Below are 21,674 nucleotides of genomic sequence, written 5' to 3' on the forward strand. Positions count from 1 at the left end.
AAGCAAAAATTACCTAGGTTATCACCTACTTTAATTTTTAATAGAATACTAGGTTGATACTCCATGTGTGTTTGGCAGTTTTTTATAATAGAGTATGCTGGGCATTGTGTGCTATAAGAGATGAAGAAGAGAAAGTTATTTGTCTTTAGGGAACTTTGCTGAAAAAGGAGTGACTTTCTTTGAGATACTGAAATATATTCATTTATTATCTAAAGATAATTATGTTCTAAAGCTATCACATTAGTACCTTTTAGAGGACTTTATTTCTAGATAAAAATTGCTCTAAACCTGATGGCTTACCTTGCATTCATTTCTTTTGCTACAGTATGGATTTCAGTGAAAGACCTAAAGAAACCACAATCTCCAGAGTGGAACAAAAATTCAGAATGTCTTCACAAGAAATATCCACTGTGAAGGAACTCTCCAAAATAAGCTCTAATGATAATAATAAAGTATCAAATACTCTGGTTAGGATGAAAATTCCAACCTGTCAGCTTTCACCAAATAAATTCTCAGGTGTAAATAAAAGTAGAGATCGGGCTTCTCAGCAGCAGACCAACTCCATCAAAAACTATTTTCAGCCTTCTACCAAAAAACGGTATATTTTAAAATAATACCTATATCTCTGAAAAATATTAATATATGTCCTATGATTAAAGAATGGCATTTAGTCTGTGTTCTGCTTGAAAATGCTTCTGTGGAAACTGATTCTTTGACCTCATGCCCGTTTAGAAATGTCCAAATCTTCTCCTTCACTAAGGTCATTTGTAGATACTTTTTCTGTATACCTTAGCTTATCTGTTACTTCACTTTGCCGCGCTTCTTTTGAAGAAGAGCTTTCCCACACCTCCGTTCTTTCACTTCTCTTACCTCGTCTAGGACCAAGCTCTCCCAGTTATTATCTCAGTTTCCAGCACTTTAATTATTCTAGGTCCTTACCTATTCAAAAGTGCTCTCTCCCTTTTATTTTTTGAAACCTTTCCTTGAGGGGCGCCTGGGTGGCTTAGTCGGTTAAGCGTCCAACTTTCGCTTAGGTCATGATCTCGCGGTTCGTGGGTTCGAGCCCCGCGTCGGGCTCTGTGCTGACTGCCAGCTCAGAGCCTGGAGCCTGTTTCAGTCTGTGACTCCCTCTCTCTCTGACCCTCCCCTGCTCACGCTGTCTCTCTCTCTCTCCTAGAAATAAATAAAAAATATTAAAAAAAAAAAAAAAATGAAACCTTTCCTTGACTTCGTTCGTTCTTCTAGCAACTGCCTTTTGTCTTTCACAATCACTATTAACTTCTCAAAGAGATTACTGTTACTGCTCCCCTTGCTGTATGAAATAATTCTTAACCAGCAATATTTCATCTTGACATGATGCCCTTGAAAAGTAGCCACTGACACAGTTGCCAGCTCTAGTGGCCTTTTGGTGATACCTAACTCTTGAATCTTCTCCTTACAGTGCCTTCTCGGTTGTTATAGTAGTGGCTTGGTTTTGCCTCTCTGCCCCCTTTGAGGACTTCTTTCTCTTTTCATACTACTGCTTTATATGTGTTATATATTATACCTTCTGAGTTTCATGACTTTATTACAGATGATCCATATATTTGGCCTTAACTTACCCTTTAAACCTCTCTTGTACTTTCCCACAAGAATTTTCTGCTGTTTCCCCAAATAATTTGCCTAAATCTTTTCTCCTCTGTCGTTGAATATGTATTTTTTCTGTTAGTAGTTTACTTTGTCAGAATCTTTTGACTCTTTCTCTACTACCTCCCCCAAAACAGTATTTGATTCTTATTTTCATTGTTTTCTGAAGTCTTCTCTTTTCATCTGTTTGTATTTAAACTCTGACCACCTAAATTATTACAAAAACCTCTTGATAAGTCTGTCCAGTACCCTGATACTAGATTAGTATTATTAAAATATCACCTTGATTGTTCCAAATTACCATGAATTCAGTAAACTTCTGGGAAGCAGAGATCCACATTTTTATTTTCCCTATGGGCCTTAATAGTACAATATATAAATGAATAAACTAATGAGTACTTAATGAAACCGTATTTCATTAAGAAAACTCTAAGTCATATATTGACATTTAAAAATTTTTTTTTAATGTTTAATTTTTGAGAGAGCACAAGCTGGGTAGGGGCAGAGAGAGGGAGGCACAGAATCCGAAGCAGGCTCCAGGCTCTGAGCTGTCAGCACAGAGCTCTATGCAGGGCTTGAACCCACGAACCTCACGGTTCGTGACCTGAGCTGAAGTTGGATGCTTAACCGACTGAGCCACCCAGGTGCCCCAGTCATGTATTCACATATTACTTGCAGTATATATAGTCTGTACTGTATTCTGGATATAGCCACTCTGACTTATTATCATGAATTAGCTCTCCTTAACCCATCAGGTTGTATTCCCAAGGTAATTTTTCCTTGCCTACAAGTTCCCTACATTATAAAGTAAGCTGTTGTTTCCTGGTAACAAATCCATATTTTTATATCTTTCTACCTTTTCCTCTCCATTTATTAGCTACTGCTGCCTTAGCAGAGAAGATAGACTTCTCCCTATTGTTTTAGCCATTGGGTTGACAGTCCTCTGAAAACAGTAGTCTATATGAACTATGTGCTTTTTTCAGATGTCCTGTTTTTTTACTCCCAGTAATATTAATAAAATCAGGAATATTGTGCATTAAATGTGGGGAGGTGAATATTGCCAGATATTGGTGCATTCATTTTCTGTTTTTGTTTTCTTCTTTCCTTTTTTAAATCTAAGGGAAAGAGATGAAGAAAATCAAGAAATTTCTTCACCCAAATCAGCAAGAATAGAAATGTCTTGTTCTCTGTTAGAACAGACACAGCCTATTCTACCTTCAGTATGGAAAAATAAGGAGCAGTCTCTATCTCAGAGCGAGCCTGTCGAAAAGAAACCAGATAACTTAGTTACAGATACAGATTTAAAATCCACTGTGAACAGTTCTACCAGCAACTCTCTTTCTACAGAAAAACTAAGATCAGTAAAAAGAAAAGTAATTGATGATTTAGCCATTGAAGATGAAGTATTGGAAGAGTTACTCAAGAACACAGAATCAGAGTTAGAAATTGGAGTGAAAGTTCAAAAACAAGAGGAAGATGTCAATATTAGGAAAAGACCAAGATTGGATATAGAAACAAATGGCACTTTTAATGATGAAGCAATACCAGAAAGTAGCAGAATATCTGTAAGTAACATTTTTTAATGAGAAGTATTACAAATAGAAACTTAGAATGTTAAAAAGAAATTTAATACAGTAGAAGTATCCAGTGTTTCCTTGAGGAAACAGTTAATGGGTTCAGCACCCAGTATTAAGTATAAGGATTTGTTGGTTGATAAGGTCAGTATTAAAAATGCAGTGTTTCTTTGATAGTATATAATAAATGGCAACAAACAAAACTGTTTCATGATTAGTAGATTTCCAGGCTGTATTACTATATTGTTATATCAGACCTATGGCCTTGATGGTAAGTATAGGAGATGCCTTAACAGAGTAAGCAGACAGAAGAATGAAAAGAGTTAGTAAAACAAACTATTAAATAATTGTTAGGATAAATCAAGTATAACATCAGTAGGAGTTTTTATTTTCATTTGGGTCTTTAATATCCTATTTTCATGAATGTTGATAAGTTTTCTTACCACTTTGATCTAAGAAAACTCTTCAGATTATTTCCTATTTTATGCATAATTAAGTTGACTGCAGAATAGTTAGGTCATTAGGTGAGAGCATGGACCTGATGAAGTAAAAATATAATATTCTGGTCTTTCATACAGGTCCATTAGCTCCATTTTGTTCATGGTTGTGGTCTCTCTCCTGTTATAATGACTACTGCATAAGGCACAGGACTGAGTGAAAGGATAAGGATTAAGTGATCGGAAGGTACAACGACTTAATAAATATTTGTTGAGAACCTAGTGTGTATCAAGCACTGTAAATCTATAACTGCTGTTGAGAAAATAAAGTAGATGTCCTGTTTAGCCTAAATATTGGCATCTTTATATGAGAGGAAATCCTCATTTTTTGTGAATTTATTTTGAACGAATCCTAAATGCCTTTCTGTGGACCAGCTATATCAGAATCAGCTGGTGAGCTTTTTTTTTTTTTTAAACTTTATTTTTACAGAAGGTACACATGAGCAGGGGAGGGGCAAAGGGAGGGAGAGGGAGAGGGCTCATGACCAGAGCCAAAATCAAGAATCGGACACTTAACCAACTGAACCACTTAGGCACCCCAGCTGGTGGGCTTTTTAAAAAATACGAATACCCAGACCAGAATTCCAAAAGATTCTAATGCATTACCTCCAATTTTATTCCCAGAGAATGCTCCCTCTTTTTAGGAGTTAAGAAATCCTTTTGCTCTCTTTAAAAATTCTAAAATCAGTGGGTTAAATAAGATAGGATTATTTTGTTCCTATAAAAGAAGGCCAGAAGTAGGTAACGAAAGCTGCTTGGAAGTTCCATGACATTAGTTTCTTAGGTGTCTGTTTTTCTCTCTACAAGGTGCCACCTCTAGCCATCATGTCAACTTTCCAGGGAGGAAGAACAAGTAGGAACAGGGGACAGGGTAAAGGCCTCACATTCTAAGGAATGTTCTCAGAAACCTCACTTCATTCCTTTGGTTATTAGCCACAATTTAGTAATGGTCTCCATGACTCTCTATCCCTCACCCTCAGTCTGTAAGAGAGTATGGGTTGGGGAGCCTGGGTGGCTCAGTCGGTTAAGCATCTGACTTCGGCTCAGGTCATGATCTCACGGTTCGTGGGTTCGAGCCCCGCGTCAGGCTCTGCTGACAGCCAGCTCAGAGCTGGAGCCTGCTTTGGATTCTGTGTCTCCCTCTCTCTTTCTGACCCTCCCCTGCTCACACTGTCTCTCTCTCTCTCTCTCTCTCTCAGAAATAAAAAAAAATTAAAAAAATTTAAAAAAAAAAGTATGGGAAATGTTTTAAGTTTGGCACATTGCTGTCCCTAACAAACTTAGCATTGGGTAAGTAAGGAAGAAACAATACATTGAGATACCTTTTAGGCAAATTGAGAACTTCAAAGAAAGGGGAGTTCTTTATTATCAAAGATTAGCTGTCACTTTACAGAAGAGATTACTTGAACCAAATGGTTTATATATTCTAGAAGTTATTTGTTCAGCAGTTTCTATTATAGTGGAAGTTTAGGTTGGTTTAATGTGGTATTGGTGAAGTCAAAGGGATGATTTCGTAACTACATTTAATAAATTTATATTTCTTTATAAAGGTGTATTTACTTATATTATTAGTTTACATTGTTCCTTTGGCTCCAGACTGTTCCAAAATTTGTGTTCAGACTACTTAATACTGTAAGCATTTAATCTTTAGGAAGTTGGACTCTGTATTATTTTGATTACATCTTTTTGATTACACCTTGGAAATGCATTTCCCTTGCAGTGTATCTTTCCTGCTGTATTTTCAGTTTTTCTGATATGTTCTTATTTTCTTTCTCTAGTCTTCTTGTCCTATTACATGCTTTAATTTTTTTAATAGCCTTTTTTTTTTTCTTAAATTCTATCCCAGATTGGTCCACTGTTCACAGTGGCTACAGCTCTGTCTGAAATGGCTATGGTTTTAATAATAGAACTCTTTGGTCTCTCCTGTATGGCTATTAATATTCTGAAATACTCTGCATTGACTACACATTTTCCCTGGGCTCATGGTCACTCAAGGTTGGGCATTAGATCCTAGAGTGGGAGAGACAGGAAGTGATCATTATACACCAGTGATATGAGATTCATTAAACAGTATTTGTGTATCTGAAAAGACCTTTCATTTAAGAGCCAAGCTTTACATGCTTATATATATCAATATAAATGCTGTATATTGATACCAGGGCATACACTTACTTTATTTTGTTCTGTGGTTCTGTAGCATAATTTGCTTTGTCCTTACTTTACTATTTTAGAATTCATAACATTCTAAGTAAAATTACAGTGTAAAATAAATACGTTGCAGATGACTTCTAGAGAGTGAGTAGTGATTTGATTGTGATATACTTTTGAGTATACTAAAAGTTGAGTCACTGTATTCTAGTGCTATGTTTTTAGTAAGAGCCTGTTATTTTGTTTTCAATGTAAGATAATTTTTGACAACTTTTTATTTTGAGATAATTGTTGATTCACATGCAGTTTTAAGAAGTTATATAGGGAGATCCAGTATACCTTTCATCCTGTTTCCCCTAATCATAATGGCTTGTATAATTACAATACATTATCACAACCAGGAAAGTGACATTAATGCAGTTCATCAACCTTATTCAAGCAATGGGAGATTATTTTTTTATATACATATATATTTTTATTTTTTTTATTTTTTTTATTTTTTTTTTTACAAATAGTTTATTGTCAAGTTGGTTTCCATATAACACCCAGTGCTCATCCCCACAAGTGCCCTCCTCCATGCCCCATTGCGAGATTATTTTTAATTTTTAAATTTTTTATTATTTTAAGAATTTGTTGTTGGAAAGTCCTTGTAGATGAGATGGACATGGGTTAAAGGAATTGCACTTAATTTTTCTAGCTGTGGAGGTGATTATCAGGAAAAAATTTCTTAATCTTTTCATTTAAAAAACTTAATATAATTTTAAGGCAAAAATGTGAAACTTCTCTTTGACATTGGATTCCTTAGGTTATTTCTAATCTTTTGATGGTAGAACCACTCTTTTTCTATTTTGGGATTTAAATATAGATTCTAGCACATCTGTAAGACTTTATAAGCTGAAATAGAAAGCTTTTGAATAGATACTCCTGGTACAAGTTTATCCGTATATATACGTATATATACTCAGCTGTGCCTGAGTCTTGGCCTTAAAATTTCCCAGTCTCTGCAAAATGCAAACATGACTCATCCTTGTTAACATTCCTCTTCTTAATAGCACCCACTGTCTGCAGAGCATCTTTTCTTCACCTTGTTCTTCCCTCCTGTTCTAAATTAAGGTTTCCTCTTCTCTCTCAACTATAGTATCTTCTAAAGCCTAGTAGTAATACCTACCACTTATTGGATATCATCATTCTGTTTATAGCAATCCTGCAGTGAAGCAGTGCTATACACATTGAACTGATTAGGAAGCTGACATGAAGAGGTATTAAGTAACTTGGCAAGGTTGCTTAGCTAGGTTTTGAACTGGGACAAAAACTTAGGGCTACTCTTCTCTTTTGGCAGTTTCTTTTGTCAGCATTCTCAGAATGACATTTATTTATCCAGTTACTCTAGGCATTGGGCATGCTAACAGGAGAGGCTGAGAGGATAGGTTTGATAGACCTTTGAAAGGTAGTCTCCAGGGACGCTTGGGTGGCTCAGTCCATTAAAATGCATCCAAGTCTTGATTTTGGCTCAGGTCACGTTCTCATGTTTGTGAGTTTGAGACCTGTGTCAGGCTCTGCACTGACGGTACAGTGCCTTCTTGGGACTGTCTCCTCTCTCTCTGTCTCTGTCCCCCCTCTGTCTCGCTCTCTGCCCATCCCCCACTTGTACTTTCTTTCCTTTTCAAAATAAATGAACTTAAAAAAAAAAGAAAAGAATTTCCAGGACTTGGTGATTGACTCACCATGAGAAATGGAGAGAGAAGAAAGAGTATAGGATAATTCTCAAGCTTAGAGTTTGAGTGTCTGGGTGGATTGTAGTATGATTCTCTGAGCTAAGAAATAAAAACTGCTCAAGAGGAGGAGCAAGTGTGAGGGGGTGGGGCAGTACAGGGAGAAAGTGCCAGGGGAGTAAAATGTTCTGATTGTGATTAACTTGCAGTGACTGATGTATATGAAAGTACTGAAAGGGCACATGGTAGGCTTAGAGTATCAAATTTTTAATCTTACTGTTGAGAAATAAAAGCATTCTATTTAGTCCCTAAGCAAACACAAAGTGTGCACATTTGTTTTTCTGCCCTTTCTTTCCATCTTTCTTATTATAATTTTTCTGATTTTTTAATATTGAATCATTGTTAATTTGATGTAAAATCGTATGCTCCCCTAGTTTACCCAAGGAATTACAATTTTTGCTGAGTGTCAGAAAGCCATATATGTAATATGCTGATGTCTGGAACCTGATGTGAATATGTGAATGTGAAGGATAGTATGATTGTATACAAGGCAGTTTCCATTTTTTTGCAGACATATGTCTTGAGTAATTAAAGTAACCCTGTTTCTTTTTTCTTGGATTAAAGACCATTCAAAATTAAATACTAAATGTAAATTTATATAGAATCCTTTAAAAATGTTTCTATTTTAGAGCACAGAAGTAGTACATAACTATGTAGAAATATAGAAAATCAAAACATAAGAATTTGTTGATAATCCTACCATCTGTAGATAACCAGAGATAATATTTTGGTATTTTTTAATTCTTATTCTGCAAACTTAGAGTCAACCGTTCATGTAATTTCCTAGCCATTTTTATTCACTTATACTATAATCATTTCTCCTATTGTAAAATAACTTATATGAACTTAGATTGTTTCCATTTCTTTGCTCTTGTAATTCATACTGCAGTGTCTTTTTTTACATAGATTTCTATTCTTATCTCAGTTTTCTAGGAAAGATACTTAAAAATCAAATAACTGGGTCAGGAACATTTAAAGATGCCATTTTATAATTTATATGAACAATGTTTTTTTTTCTTTAGCAAGAAAATGAAATTGGGAAGAAATGTGAGCTCAAGAAAGATTCACTATGGTCAACTAAAGAAGAACTATCTGTGAGGAAATTTTTCTTTATTTAATTTTAATAAAGATTTGACTTAATGACCAACATTTGATCGATTACTATCAGTTTACATTCTTAGGATTGATTATTTCCCTTTCTGTAATTTTGATCCTTTACATAATTATACTTACTCTGGAAATAATTTGATATATTATAATCATGATATAGCAAAAAGAGGTTAGAGAAAAGCCTGAGTATAATTCCTGCCTTCTGCTGCATAAATGTGTGATTTTGAACAAGTCACTTTCACATTTATGGACCTCATGTCTTTAGTTTATAAAATCAGGTCAACACTTTTCCAACAGGGTGATCATTTATATCAGATAGAGTAATGAATGTGAAATATTTCTAAATGCTAAAGCACATTACAAAAGTATTAAGTCATTGTTAATTTATTAGAGTTCCTAATTACATTCTGTCATTAATAGATGAACCTTGTCTTTTGACTTTTCACTTTTTTTCTTTCTCTTCCTGACTCTATTTATTTTAGTCCTGTTAGCTACTTCTATTTGAATAGGGAGTAAAAGAGTTTAAAAAACTAAGATGGCCAGCCTTGAGTTGTTCTAACAATGCTGATCTGTAACTAACTACTTGGTTAATAGTAAATGACCTAAAGAATCTTAACCAGTAACAGCAAGGAATCTTCAGTGTGATTTTTTTTTTAATGTTTTATTTATTTTTGAGAGAGAGAAAGAGAGACAACATGAGTAGGGGAGGGTCAGAGAGAGAGGGAGACACAGAATCTGAAGACAGTCTCCAGATTCTGAGCTAGCTGTAAGCACAGAGCCCAATGTGGGGCTTGAACCCACGAACCATGAGATCACGACCTGAGCTGAAGTTGAACGCTAAACCGACTGAGCCACCCAGGCGCCCCTCTTCAGGCTGATTTAATACCATCAACCTGCAATTAAAGAGCGGCTTTCAGTTAATGAGTAATGAATGTGTCCAGAATTAATGGTTTTTGGAGATGTCAAAAATAATTATTGAAAATCCAAGAAAAGCTTAAATATAGTAGATGAGAACTTGTAGAACAGATTACACTGTTAGTTGATGGTTTTAATGATAAGAAGTAGACAGAACTGACATTTCTTGCTGAGAAAATATATACAAGATAAAGTATTCATTGAGATGATATTTATTGGAATAGCTACTAAATTAAAAATGCTAAACAGTTTTAGTCTTCTGTCATAGATGAGTGTGTTATAAATGTTTCTAAAAGCACCGAGTATTTGAGGCACCTGGGTGGCTCAGTTGGTTAAGCGTCCGACTTCGGCTCAGGTCATGATCTCACGGTTCAAGCCCCGTGTTGGGCTCTGTGCTGACAGCTAGCTCAGAGCCTGGAGCCTGCTTCAGATTCTGTGTCTCCCTCTCTCTCTGGCCCTCCCCTGCTCCTGCTCGCTCTCTCTCTGTCATAAATAAATAAAAAACATTAAAAATAAAAGCACAGATTATTTGAATACATAATCTGGTTTTGAAGTAGATCTGATTTGATTTCCAAATACAGAGTTTGGATGCCAGAAATAAACCTTTTTTACTGGGTTTTTTTTTTTTTCTTCAAGTATTTGAACTTTTTCTGTAGATATTAAATAAGTAATTTTCTTTTCCTTATCTTTTCTGCTTATGTATCCATCATAACCCCATTTAAGATCAAAGATGAACTTCAGGATGATGGTGATCTGCTTCCAAAGAAGGTGTTACTGATTGAATTTAGATCACTGGTGGTTAGTAACTTTACCTCCAGAAAAGCATCCAGTGTCAATAGTGATTATGGTCAACTAAAGAATTTCAAAAAATTCAAAAAGGTATGGTATTCCTTTAACTAAAATATCACCAGAGGGCAGTGTTTGAAATGTTTTTAGAAATACCGTTGATGCTGAACAGTAAAAGCAATTGATGCTGAAAACTGATACTATTTCTTCTGCTTAAAACAGTTAAAATTAGTAAGAACATGAACTGACAGTTAATGAGTACATAAATATATGCTGAATATATAATGAATACATGGAAACAAATTTCATTAAGACTGAATTCGTTAAAGGGTGTTGTTTACCTCGTCTTTCCCACCTTAAGTGACAGGCTTTGGGCTATATTGGAAAGGCTCTTCTTCTAATGATCTGTGGCTACCTAAAGGGGTTCCTTAACTCAGGACTTTATGAAGATAACAGATCTGTTTAAAATAACTGAGCACATTAAATAATGAAAAGTAGGCATTTTACCGTTACACGTGTATATATAAAAAATAGAAATATATATCTGAGTATTATCATTAGACCGGAGTTTCTTCTTTTTTAAGGAACTGATATTTAATTTGTCAGTATGACCAAAAGGATATTTCCGGTCTAGTCTGTATTTTGTTGTCTGTTCTGGGATATTTGCTTCTTGTTCCATATCTACTACTTCTACCTTTTGCTTAAGCAGTTAATCAGAATACAGTTAATTTTTTTCAAAAGTGATTTCTGTGGAAGACTTCCTTTCACTAGAATATGATCTGTTTGATTCTTGCTGTGACTATGGGGGATTGTAGCTTTTCCTCTCCAATGTGAGTTACTATTAATATTTGTTAGTTAAATTAATTTTTTGCCTACTATGACAATGTGTAAAAGGTTCTGAACTCCTATCTCTTCTACTTAGAGTAGAAGATGGAAATACTTCGATTAGATGGCATCCACTTATTCTTTCCCATCCCACAGGTGTGGCTCATGCACACCCCAGGGTTATTCTTAACCGCATGGTTATTTCATGTTCAGTGTCATGTTACCAAGACTCATTGTTGAATCAAAATTCAAAAGACAAACCATTTTTTTAATGTTTATTTATTTTGAGAGAGTTTGCAAACATGGAAGGGGTAGAGAGAGAGAAAGAATCCCAAGCAGGCTCTGTGCCATTAACTCAGAGCCCAACATGGGGCTCAAACCCATAAACTGCGAGATCTTGACCTGAACTGAAATCAGAGAGTCGAACACCTAACCAACTGAGCCACCCAGGCACCTCTAATATATTTTTAAAATTAATGAAGTTACCAAAGGTAAAGCAATCCCTTTGGGCCCGGGGATAGCAAAGAACTATAAAGTAGTATAAACTTTTGGGAAATAGTTTGGAAAAAATTTTATTTTATTAAAAAACAATTTTTTTTAAGTTTATTTTGAAGGGGGGTGAATGGGGGAGAGGCAGAGCAAAGGAGAGAGAGAGAATCCCAACCAGGCTCCAAGCTCCTCACTGAACTCTATGCAGGGCTTAGTCTCATAACTGTGAGATGATGATCTGAGCTGAAATCAAGAGTCAAGACACTTAACTGACTGAGCCACCCAGTTGCCCCTAATCTTACTAACCTTAACCTTTTAACAGGCCACATTTCCTGGAGCAGGGAAACTTCCACACATCATTGGAGGATCAGATCTAATAGCTCATCATGCTCGGAAGAATACAGAATTAGAAGAGTGGTACAAGCAGGAAATGGAGGTTAGTAGGAAGTGAGGCCTACTAACTTGTTTGGTTTACATTTTGGTCCCTTGTGGTTTCTTTAGAGCAAATCCTTCATAAAACCAAACTTAATTGACCTAAGGTCATTCATTCAGAAAATTCCCTAGTTACAGAGCATTAAGGTTAATTTCTATCTTTCCATAATGCTTCTTCAAGAAACTTTTAGATTTATTAGTCAAAAAAAGTGGCACACAAACAAATGAATTAAGTTTACATTCTAATGTAAAGGGGAGAAAAGAGATTTAACCAACAAAATGTAAAAGAACACTAAAGCATAACTGTTAAAAGATGGTTGTACAGTCATTTGGGGGATATTACAAGTAATATCAATTATATAGTATGTGAATGGACTGGGTTTTCCAAATCTGGAAATTATCTTTCAGTAGTTCTCAGAATTTCTCAGTCATTATTTTATTATTACCTTTTACCTGTTTTTCTCCTGTATCTCTTTTTAGTGTATATTTAATTTTTTAAGGAATTGCCGTAATTTTTCCATAGCAAGTATGCCATTTTGCGTTCCCAATAATAGTGTGCAGAGGTTTCAGTTTCTCCACATCCTCTTAACTTTTTTTTTTTTGATAATGCACATTTAACTGGTACGAATCTCAATGTGGTTTTGATTTGCACTTTCCTAATGATTAATGATGTTGAGCATCTTCTCATATGCTTGTTGACCATTTGTATATCTTTTTTGAAGAAATGTCTATTCAAAAATCTCTTCCCATTATCAGATTATTTATCTTTTGTTGTTTTTGGACTCTAGGTGTTTCTTGTATATTTTGAATATTAGTCTTTTTTATTAGATGTATGATTTGCAGATATTTCCCCTTTCTCTGGGTTGCCTTTTCACTGTGTTGATTGTGTATTTTGATGCACAGAAATTTTAAGTTTTGATGTAGTTCAGTTTATCAGTTTTATTGCTGTTGCTTGCCTATGCTTTGGTAGTATATCTAAGAAATCATTCCCAAATCCAATATCAGGAAGTTTTTCCCTTTTTTCTTCTAAGAGTTTTATACTTTTAGCTCTAATATTTAAATCTTTGATTGATTTTGAGTTAATTTTCATGAGGGTGTAATATTAGAGTCTAACTTCATTCTCTTTAGTTACACTTTCACACTTTTTTTCAGTGATACATGAGCATACCATCTTGAAGGTGAAGTGGGAGAATCTCAAGTCAGTTATACTATTGACACCTTCTTGCTATGCAAACCTTGCCTAATGCCTCCTCCCATGGGCAGTTGTTACTGATCTATCTCATTTTTCCCCAGAGTCTTTAAGTTTTAAGAATGTAAGATAAATTGTTAAATAATGTTGATTGATTATTAAGTAGTAATTATTTACATTTAGTTTATATTTTTAAACTTTTAATTATGAAAAGTTTTCAAACACAAAATGTAAAGAGTGAAACAAACCCCAAACACACAGGTTCAGCAAATACCAGCATTTGCACATCTTGCTTTATCTGTTACATTTCTCAACTTTTTTTCTTTCTGAAATATTTTTCTTTTTGGAGTATTTTAAAGCAAATCCCAATTTATTATTTCATTTATATTTATGTGTTCAAACATACAGATTTCTGATCAATTACATATTATGGTCAGAGTGTGCCTTCCTAGGTACTGTACAGTAGAGTACAGTAATATAGTCAGTTCGTGTTGTTCAAATCCTAGACTAGGACCAGCAGCATAATTTTTATCCTTGAAATTGCTTTACAGTTGTATAACTTTGCATACTTGCTTTATGGCATGTCTTTGATCATATCTACAACTAATATGTTGCCTAAGTCTCAGGAAACCAAACCTCAGTTATAACATTGCTCTTTTGGAAAAATAAGAACTGCTTTACAGCTTTTCATGTTAGAATGTGATTTTCAAGAACTCATTGTTTACGCATAAAACACTATATATATTTATATACTACTATAATGAGAACTCACAAGAAAAATGATACAAATAAGCTTCTCTTTTCTTTTAAATGTTTGAGAGAGAACACATGTGCATGGGGATGGGAGAGAGGCAGAGAAAGAGAGAAAAGAATACCAAACAGGCTCTGCATGGTCAGTGCAGAGTCCCATGGGGCTCAGTCTCATGAACTGTGAGATCATGACCTGAGTCCAAATCAAGAGTCGGATGGTCAACCACCTGAGCCACCCAGGCACCCTATGCTTCTCTCTCTCTCTCTTTTTTTTTACTTTCTCCCTAGGTGTTTTGAGTCCTAGTGGATATTGTGTAAAAAGACCATCTACCTGATTCATAATTCTTTCAACCCCTTACTTTTGTTTTAACTGGAGAATTTGATAAAACTCAGTAAAGTGGATAACTTTTTGCCATTGAGGAAGTTACTGCATGGACGTTAAGATTTCAGAAACATATGACTGTTGAATTGAGAGACAATCAAAGGCCTCCTCCAGGGTTAGAATGTTTTCTTTTTAGTCTTTGTATTGCCTGATTGTCCAGTGCTCCTGGAAACCAAAGGTGGGCTCCAGATAAGTTGTCTCAGCAGGCTGTTTGAAGTAGGGCCGCCTAGTAGTTGAGGCGTGAGGGTGATTTCTCTTTCTTGAACTCCCACAATTTGATAATCACTTTCTTCTCTTATTATGTCTATATATTTTATCTCTTTTTTTTTCTCTGAAATTTATTTCTGGAAGAAATTTATATCTCTCCACGATATCTTCCAGTTTGATACTTTTCCCTTCCACTCTATCTAGTTGGTTCCCACCCATTCATTGAGTTTTCATTTAGACTGTGTATTTTTTTCAGTTTTGGATGTCTGTTTCATTCATTTCTAAACCTTCTTGTTCCCTGCTGATATTTTTAAGCTCCTCTTTTGTATTCTTTGCCTAATGTGCTTGTTGATAGGTTTCTGCTAGTCATCTCTTATGGAGCTTGTTTCCAAGTATATATTTTATGATCTTTTTATGTGAACCGTTCATTTTCCTTAAAATTTGATCTCTGGGAATTCCTTGAGTCCTAAGTTCAGGTTTATTCCTCCAGAAAAGATATATTTGTATCCGCCAGTATTGTTCTACTAACAGGAGACCACTTTAGCCTGAGCTTGTGATTTTCTTGGATTACTTAGGTAGTTAACACCTAGGATCACCTAAGATACTCAAAAACCTGAGTGAAGGCCAGCTTATCATTATAAACTTGAGAGTTTTTTTCTCCTTTACCCTGTCCTAGGGTCAAGGCAGACAAGTTTCTTTCTTACCTTCTTTTGTGTTGTAGAGTTTATTCCTCTTTCTCCCATTAATGCTAGAGTCTTTTCTTAGATTCCTCATCTTTGATTTTCTTTCATAACACTCATCACCCATACAGACACCAAGGGCTGAGCCCAGATTTTTTATGGTTTGTGGATACCGGAGGGCAAAAGCTGGCTGTGTTACTTAATTTCTCAGCGTTTTTATTTTGCTTCATTGTGGGTTTAATGCAGTCTTCAGCAATTTGTTTTTAAAAATGCTTTTTAATCAAAAAACTGTTACAAAGATCACCAAAAAAAGTTAGGTTGTTAAGGTCACTCAGGATTATGTAGTGTCAAAAAATGGAAAACTAGAAATCATATCCTTGTCTCCTTTCTTTTTTGAAAGAATAAATGGCTTTACTGTTTAAAATGTACATGTCAAAGAATTATGGTAGTGCCCAGAAGAATGATGAGGTTAAAATCCTAAAGTCCAGAAATGACCCATTTAACCATTCAGTAAATTGTTCCAGACATCTCTTTATTGCGGAGGAGTAATAGCCAGGACAGAGCGGGAAGGAGGGAGAGAGCGAGAGAAGGAAGTAAAGCTGAAAGCATTGCTGAATTTTTGCAAATGTTTCTTCTCAAGATATTTTATTTTTTGAGATGCCTCTAAGACCGAAGGGTGATAAATAGGAAAAAAACAAAAAGCCACTATCCGATTAGAATCCGTATTTGTTTCAGTTTCAAACTGCCTGTTTGATTGTAGATCTATATTTTGGCTCCCTGCTGTCAACAGTGAGGAACTGTTACTTCCTCCATTGTCCTCGGCCTCTTCCAGCCCCGCATCTTCTGACAGACCTTTCTTTCCCCCCTTTTTAAAGGTGACTTGCGCGCCCGCAGCATTCCTTCGTAGGCTTCCAAGTGGGAAACAGATGTGTCTCCGTGCTCACCAGTGCTGCGTTGTTTTCCCTCAAACACAGTATGTTGTTTTGGTGTGCAGACGCGTTTCTTTTTATTTCAAGGAACTCTTGTGTTATATCTTTGAGAGCATTTTTCTGTTTGCTGGGTTCTCTACATTTAAGACGTAACTAACCTTTTATTAGATCACCTTTACCCTCTGTATCCATTTCTCCTGCACTCCCTTGGGTTTCTTAAGTTCTTTTCACTGTGTCAGAAATTCAGATTTCGGTTGTGTCTTCATTCTTCATCGGCTATGTGATCTTGGGCAAATTAGTTTATTGCCTTATGCTTGTGTTTCTTCTTGTGTGGAATGGGAACAATAATAGTACCTCTGTTTCCCAGAATTTTTGTGAGGATTAAGTAAGATGCTACTTATAAAGCATTTATAACAGTGGAAAGAGGTAATGTTAGCAATTTCTAATTTAACGGATTCTGAAATGGAGTTATTAATAGGTCTCAGTTTGTTAGCGTTTGTTCCCTTCTCATTGTCATTGTGTTTTGTCATCTGACTTTTTGGTTCTCATTTTATTGATTTCATGTTCTTACTCACTTCATTTTTTTATCCTTGGATTGTTACTTCTTGCAGACTAGGTTCTTCATTTATTTTGCATATTCTGTTCCAGTTGCTGTCTTTTTTCTCCCTTTAGTATATGGAGTAGTTTGCGGTTTTCTTTGGTCTTGCAGCTGTTTGCAGTAAAACACCCTGTCCAGATACTGTTTGCTGTGTGAAGCACCCGGTGCTATTTTATGCAGGGATTATAATCTAAAGACCTTTTGTGAGGCAAAAAGTGAATGTAATTGAAATGACCGCCACCCAAGCTCTTAGCTTTCTGGTGGGGAACAGAAAGCCCCTGGTGCCTCCGTACCGGCAGTGTGGCAGCGCGCCCACAGGTGCAGGGCACTTCCCGTCTGGTTCCCGTTGCCTTGACTTGAGACGTTGAATCCAGGAAAGGAGGGGCTCAGCAGGGCCTGTGCGGCTCCTTCCTGGGGTTGGAATTAAATGTGTACCAGGGAGTGTATCTTCTCCCGCATGGCAGTCACATGCCATTTTAGGTCGTTGACCTGATTTGACAGGGATGTGTGGAGCCTGTGCCTGCTCAGTGTCGGTCCCACTCACTTCCCCATGCCACTTGTCCCTTCCCGGCAGCCCACCTGCAGTGTTCTCTCGTGCCTCGTCAGGCTGCTTTTCCCTACAGTGGAGTATTAGTAAGCATTCCCGGGTTTGAGTTTAGTTCTGTAGCATTGTTTCATGCTCTGGGGCAGTGTTAGAAACAGTTGCATCAATCTTTTGGCTCTTTGCAGGCCACTTTTTTCAAGTCTGTGGCTCCTTAATTATCACGGCTGTAAGGTTTTGTTTATTCTTGGATCGGGAGGGTTGAGAGACTGACAGTGTAGCCGCTGACTTTTTTCAGCCTTTTGTTTATTTGATTAGAATTAGTAGAGTCTGTGTTCTAGATTTATTCCTACGTGAGAGCAGTTTTAGGTGCACTAGGTTGGATTCACCTCTGAAGACAATGGAGTTGACTTCGTTGTGCAGGGACAGCGTCTGTATAGAGGCACACCACTGCTTTCACTCCTCCTGCCCCAGGCTTGTCCCGGCTCCTGTTCTTACGCATCTTTTGCCTTTTGTTCTTTTTCAGTTCTTCTTTTGGTACCTCTGCTGTAGTCCAGTCTTTGTTTTCATAATCACTGAGTCTCCTCCTGAAGTTTCCTTCAGTTTAGGTTATTTTCATTTTGTGCATTAAACATAATAATTCTTTGAGACACTATCCATCCGGATTTGAATTTTGAAAGACTGGAGATGTAATGCCCCCAAACCTTTAAAAAAAAAAAAAAAAAGCCAGTAATATGAGGATTTCTTTATCTTAATACTATTTTACTTAATTTTTTTTACTAAGACACATAAAGCTGATTTTTCCTTACAACTGTTCTTTATTATAACTTTAAAGTTAGTATCCCCTGCCAGAAAGCCTTTAAGGATAATTACAATAATGATGTCAGCCGCTTTTTTGACAGCTGCTTTATAAAAATCATTGTCTTCCCATTTATGTGCTGTTATACCTATTAGAAAATATGGAGAGACATAATTTCATTTTGATATTTCCCTGTATGAATAGAAAATCATTCTGGAAGATTCCCTGCAAGTCATTCTTCTAGGCCCTTTCCAGGGATTCAGAAACACTGTAATAGCCTCATTAAGACCTGGTGGTGCTCTTCTTACTTAGGAAGACCTGGTCAAATCCTGTTCTTCATATGACAGCCTTCCATTACTTAACCTAACTCTTTGTTGCTTTAGTGGTTAAAACTGGGATAATAGTCTAATAGTAGTAATGAACTTATATGAAGATTGAGATTTTTTTATAATCTGTAGTAAGATAGTGTCTGGAAATAAATGTGAGTTATTAACAGTAAAAATAAACAGTATATACATTCAAGGAATCTATGGTCTTTTAGGGAAGATATGATCTAGAGAATTATAACAGAGGGTGGAAAGTGATATGATAGGTCTGTGATGAGTTGTAGAGCTGAAGTTGTACGGGGGTTCTTCACAGCAGACGTTATTTTTAAATGAAGACAATTGGATAATCATTGGTAAAGAGGTGAACATGATTTTGGACACATAGTAGACCCTAAATTGTTATTGAATGAATGCACACTGAAAGATTGTCAGATACAGGAAGAGAAGAGAAAACAGGTAATTTTCTGAGCAGAGAGAAAAATATGAACAAAAGCAGAGAGAGACGAGATGTTTGTTAGGAGGTGATTCTGGTTGGGTGGTTGGTTTGTGATTCAGTTTTAACTGCCTTCACAGGGTTCATGAAGAGGGAAATGTAGAATGGAGCCAGGTTATGAAGGGTTTTTCTCATTTTAGGGGTCAAACTCAAGAGTTTGTGTTTTCTTTGCTAGGTGAAAGAAGTCACTGAAGGGTTTTGAATGGCACATGATAGCTACACTTAAAGGTGCATCCAGCACAGAGTTTTTCTCTTCCTACCTCTCAATGGTGCATTAGGAGTTTGGCAAGTTTGTGTTGAAATTACTTTTGTCACTGAAGTAATTAAACATAGCCTCAGAGCCTGACTTGGGACATTGGGGAAGCAAACTATGTCATATGGAAGCTGCTCTGGTTGAAGATGAGGGTAGATTTTGTCATCTCATCCCCTTCATTAGTCCTGTGACCTCAAAACACGTACTTTGTTTAAAGGGTTCTGTTGGAAAAAAAAATAGTTAAAAACTCAACAAGCTAGCAATATACACTTATGTTGGTTGCCTTTGGGAAGGGATTAACTGGAGAAGGTCGTTTAATTAGAGAATTTTTGCAGTAATTTTGGCAAGAAGTAAAAATGGAGAGAATCTGGTGAATGGGGGAGATATCGGTAGAGGCAAGAACTCATAAACGTGGTGACCTTCTGGATGGATGTTGAAATCTCAAAGATGACTGTGACTACCCAGTATATAGCAGCTGGTTCACCATACATTCATCATTGAACAAATGTTTGAAATTGTGTCAATTTTGACAGGTGCAAAATCAACATGCAAAAGAAGAGTCTCTTGCTGACGATCTCTTCAGGTAAAGTTTAATTTCAGTTTTCTCTTGAATCTTTGAGATGTATATAAAATACTGTTTTCGTGGAGATTAAATATTCATTTCTTCTGCCTTTAGAAGTAGACATTTAGTGCCTTCACCTAAAGAATGTTTTGTTTTTAATGTATGTATTTTTTTTTTTTTTTATTTTGAGCACCTCTCAATTAGGTTTGCTGGATATTTCTTTGAGGTTTGAGGTTGATTCAGTTGAACCTGTATCACAGTATATTTAAAATTTCTATGGGGGCATTCATGCAAAAGAAGAGTCCTGCACTGGTGAATTTGGCTGGTACATTTGTGAGATTTCCAGCTCTGAGTAGAATTATGAATGAGTGGGTTTTGAGGTAAGACAAATAAAATACCAGAGCATTTGTTTAGTTTTAGTTGGCACAAGCATAAAAACAAGAGGCTGGATTAGAGTTTCAAATCAGGTTTTTGTGGGAGGGTTAGAGGCTTTATAATGGGCGATTATAATTTAATTCTGACTTAACACATTTTTAGCATTCCTGCCGGCCCAAAACCTTATAATAATTAGCTCTCAAATACTAACAAATAGTATAAAATAAAATTACTTTACCTACTTCTAGGTAGATGCTGGCTAGGGGAGAATAACATTTTCCCAAATTTACTTAAAGGCAGAACCGAGAAGTACTTTGAGTCTGTTTTGCAGCTAATTTGATTCTTTAATTTTATTATTGACAGTATATATCATTGGTGGAAATGGTGACATACAGTGCTGATTTTTCTTAAGGAAAAAGGAAAATATCTGGTTACTGGCTAAATTTGTTGAATTACTGTAGGAGAACATTTTATAAATAAGTCTCTTTTTGACTCATTATACACTCTTACGCAGATGTTATACTGTAGTTGGGAGTTGGAGGAGTCTGAAGCCATACGGGCAAAGGTGGAAACATTTATTTTTAAACTGTTTTGATTAATTAATGCTTTTACGGGACATTTTGTTATTGTTGATGTTTTATTTTTACCAAATATTCATCTAGCCAACATCAAAATGATAAAGTAAAAATATCAGTGCTTAATATCTGATCCTAAGGATAAAATTGGCATTCTCATTGTTTGCCAAAGTGTGACTATATTTTGAAAGCCCTTTAACTTTAAAAGTGAAAGATATACCATCATTTATCTAATTCTTTAACTTTATTTCTTTCTTTACAGATACAATCCTAATGTAAGAAGGAGAAGATAACTGAGGATTTTATAAAGAAGCCACAGAACAACATTTCCCATCAAGCATTTATGTCCTTTTCCTCTGGGATAAATGAATAAAGTATACAGAAGAGATTTAAATTACAAATGTTTTTGGCCTAAATTTGTTGAATAAAATGCATAAAACTCCATTTCTTTTGTGTGTGACAGTATTATTCCGTTTTCAGTCTTTGTCATCTCATCTCTTATGGCAATTTTTTTATTTTTAAATGTGGATTTTTACTTATTGAGTACTTAATATAGTTGCAATTCAAAATGCTAAAACTACAAAAGGATAAGAAATTAAAGTCCCTAGCTATTTGATTCCCCTAAAAAAAATAAAATTCCATGGTCCTTGTTTCTTATGAGTCTTTCTGGAGATTTTTGCTTCCTATTAAAATTTCTATGCATATAATTTTTCAATAATTTCCTACAAAAATGAGAACATATACAGTATTCTGCATCTTGCTGACTAGATTGGAAGATTATACACTTGGAGCATACCTTTCCCCACATTATACTGTAGCCTTCCTTGAGCTGAAGTGACCC

General features: G+C 35.7%; 1 protein-coding gene across 5 annotated transcripts in view; it reads left to right on the top strand.

The window, feature by feature from the left end:
• Positions 1 to 21,230, top strand: part of NBN (nibrin) — a 50,501-nt gene extending 29,271 nt beyond the window's left edge. For 4 of the 5 annotated variants that reach the window (XM_039240570.1, XM_039240572.1, XM_039240574.1 and 1 more), the window contains 7 exons: positions 326 to 598; positions 2,747 to 3,191; positions 8,640 to 8,711; positions 10,366 to 10,521; positions 12,065 to 12,178; positions 19,855 to 19,904; positions 21,096 to 21,230. In XM_039240570.1, the coding sequence (XP_039096501.1) occupies positions 326 to 598; positions 2,747 to 3,191; positions 8,640 to 8,711; positions 10,366 to 10,521; positions 12,065 to 12,178; positions 19,855 to 19,904; positions 21,096 to 21,126 (1,141 nt within the window). In that variant the 3' untranslated portion in view covers positions 21,127 to 21,230. Of the gene's footprint in view, positions 1 to 325; positions 599 to 2,746; positions 3,192 to 3,778; positions 3,872 to 8,639; positions 8,712 to 10,365; positions 10,522 to 12,064; positions 12,179 to 19,854; positions 19,905 to 21,095 lie in introns of those variants that run through there. The other variant, XM_039240573.1, reaches the window with a different exon arrangement.
• Positions 21,231 to 21,674: the final 444 nt, after the last annotated feature.

The sequence above is a fragment of the Hyaena hyaena genome, unplaced genomic scaffold (genome assembly GCF_003009895.1).
Source record: "Hyaena hyaena isolate Hyena2069 unplaced genomic scaffold, ASM300989v1 scaffold_177, whole genome shotgun sequence".
Lineage (NCBI taxonomy): Eukaryota > Metazoa > Chordata > Mammalia > Carnivora > Hyaenidae > Hyaena > Hyaena hyaena.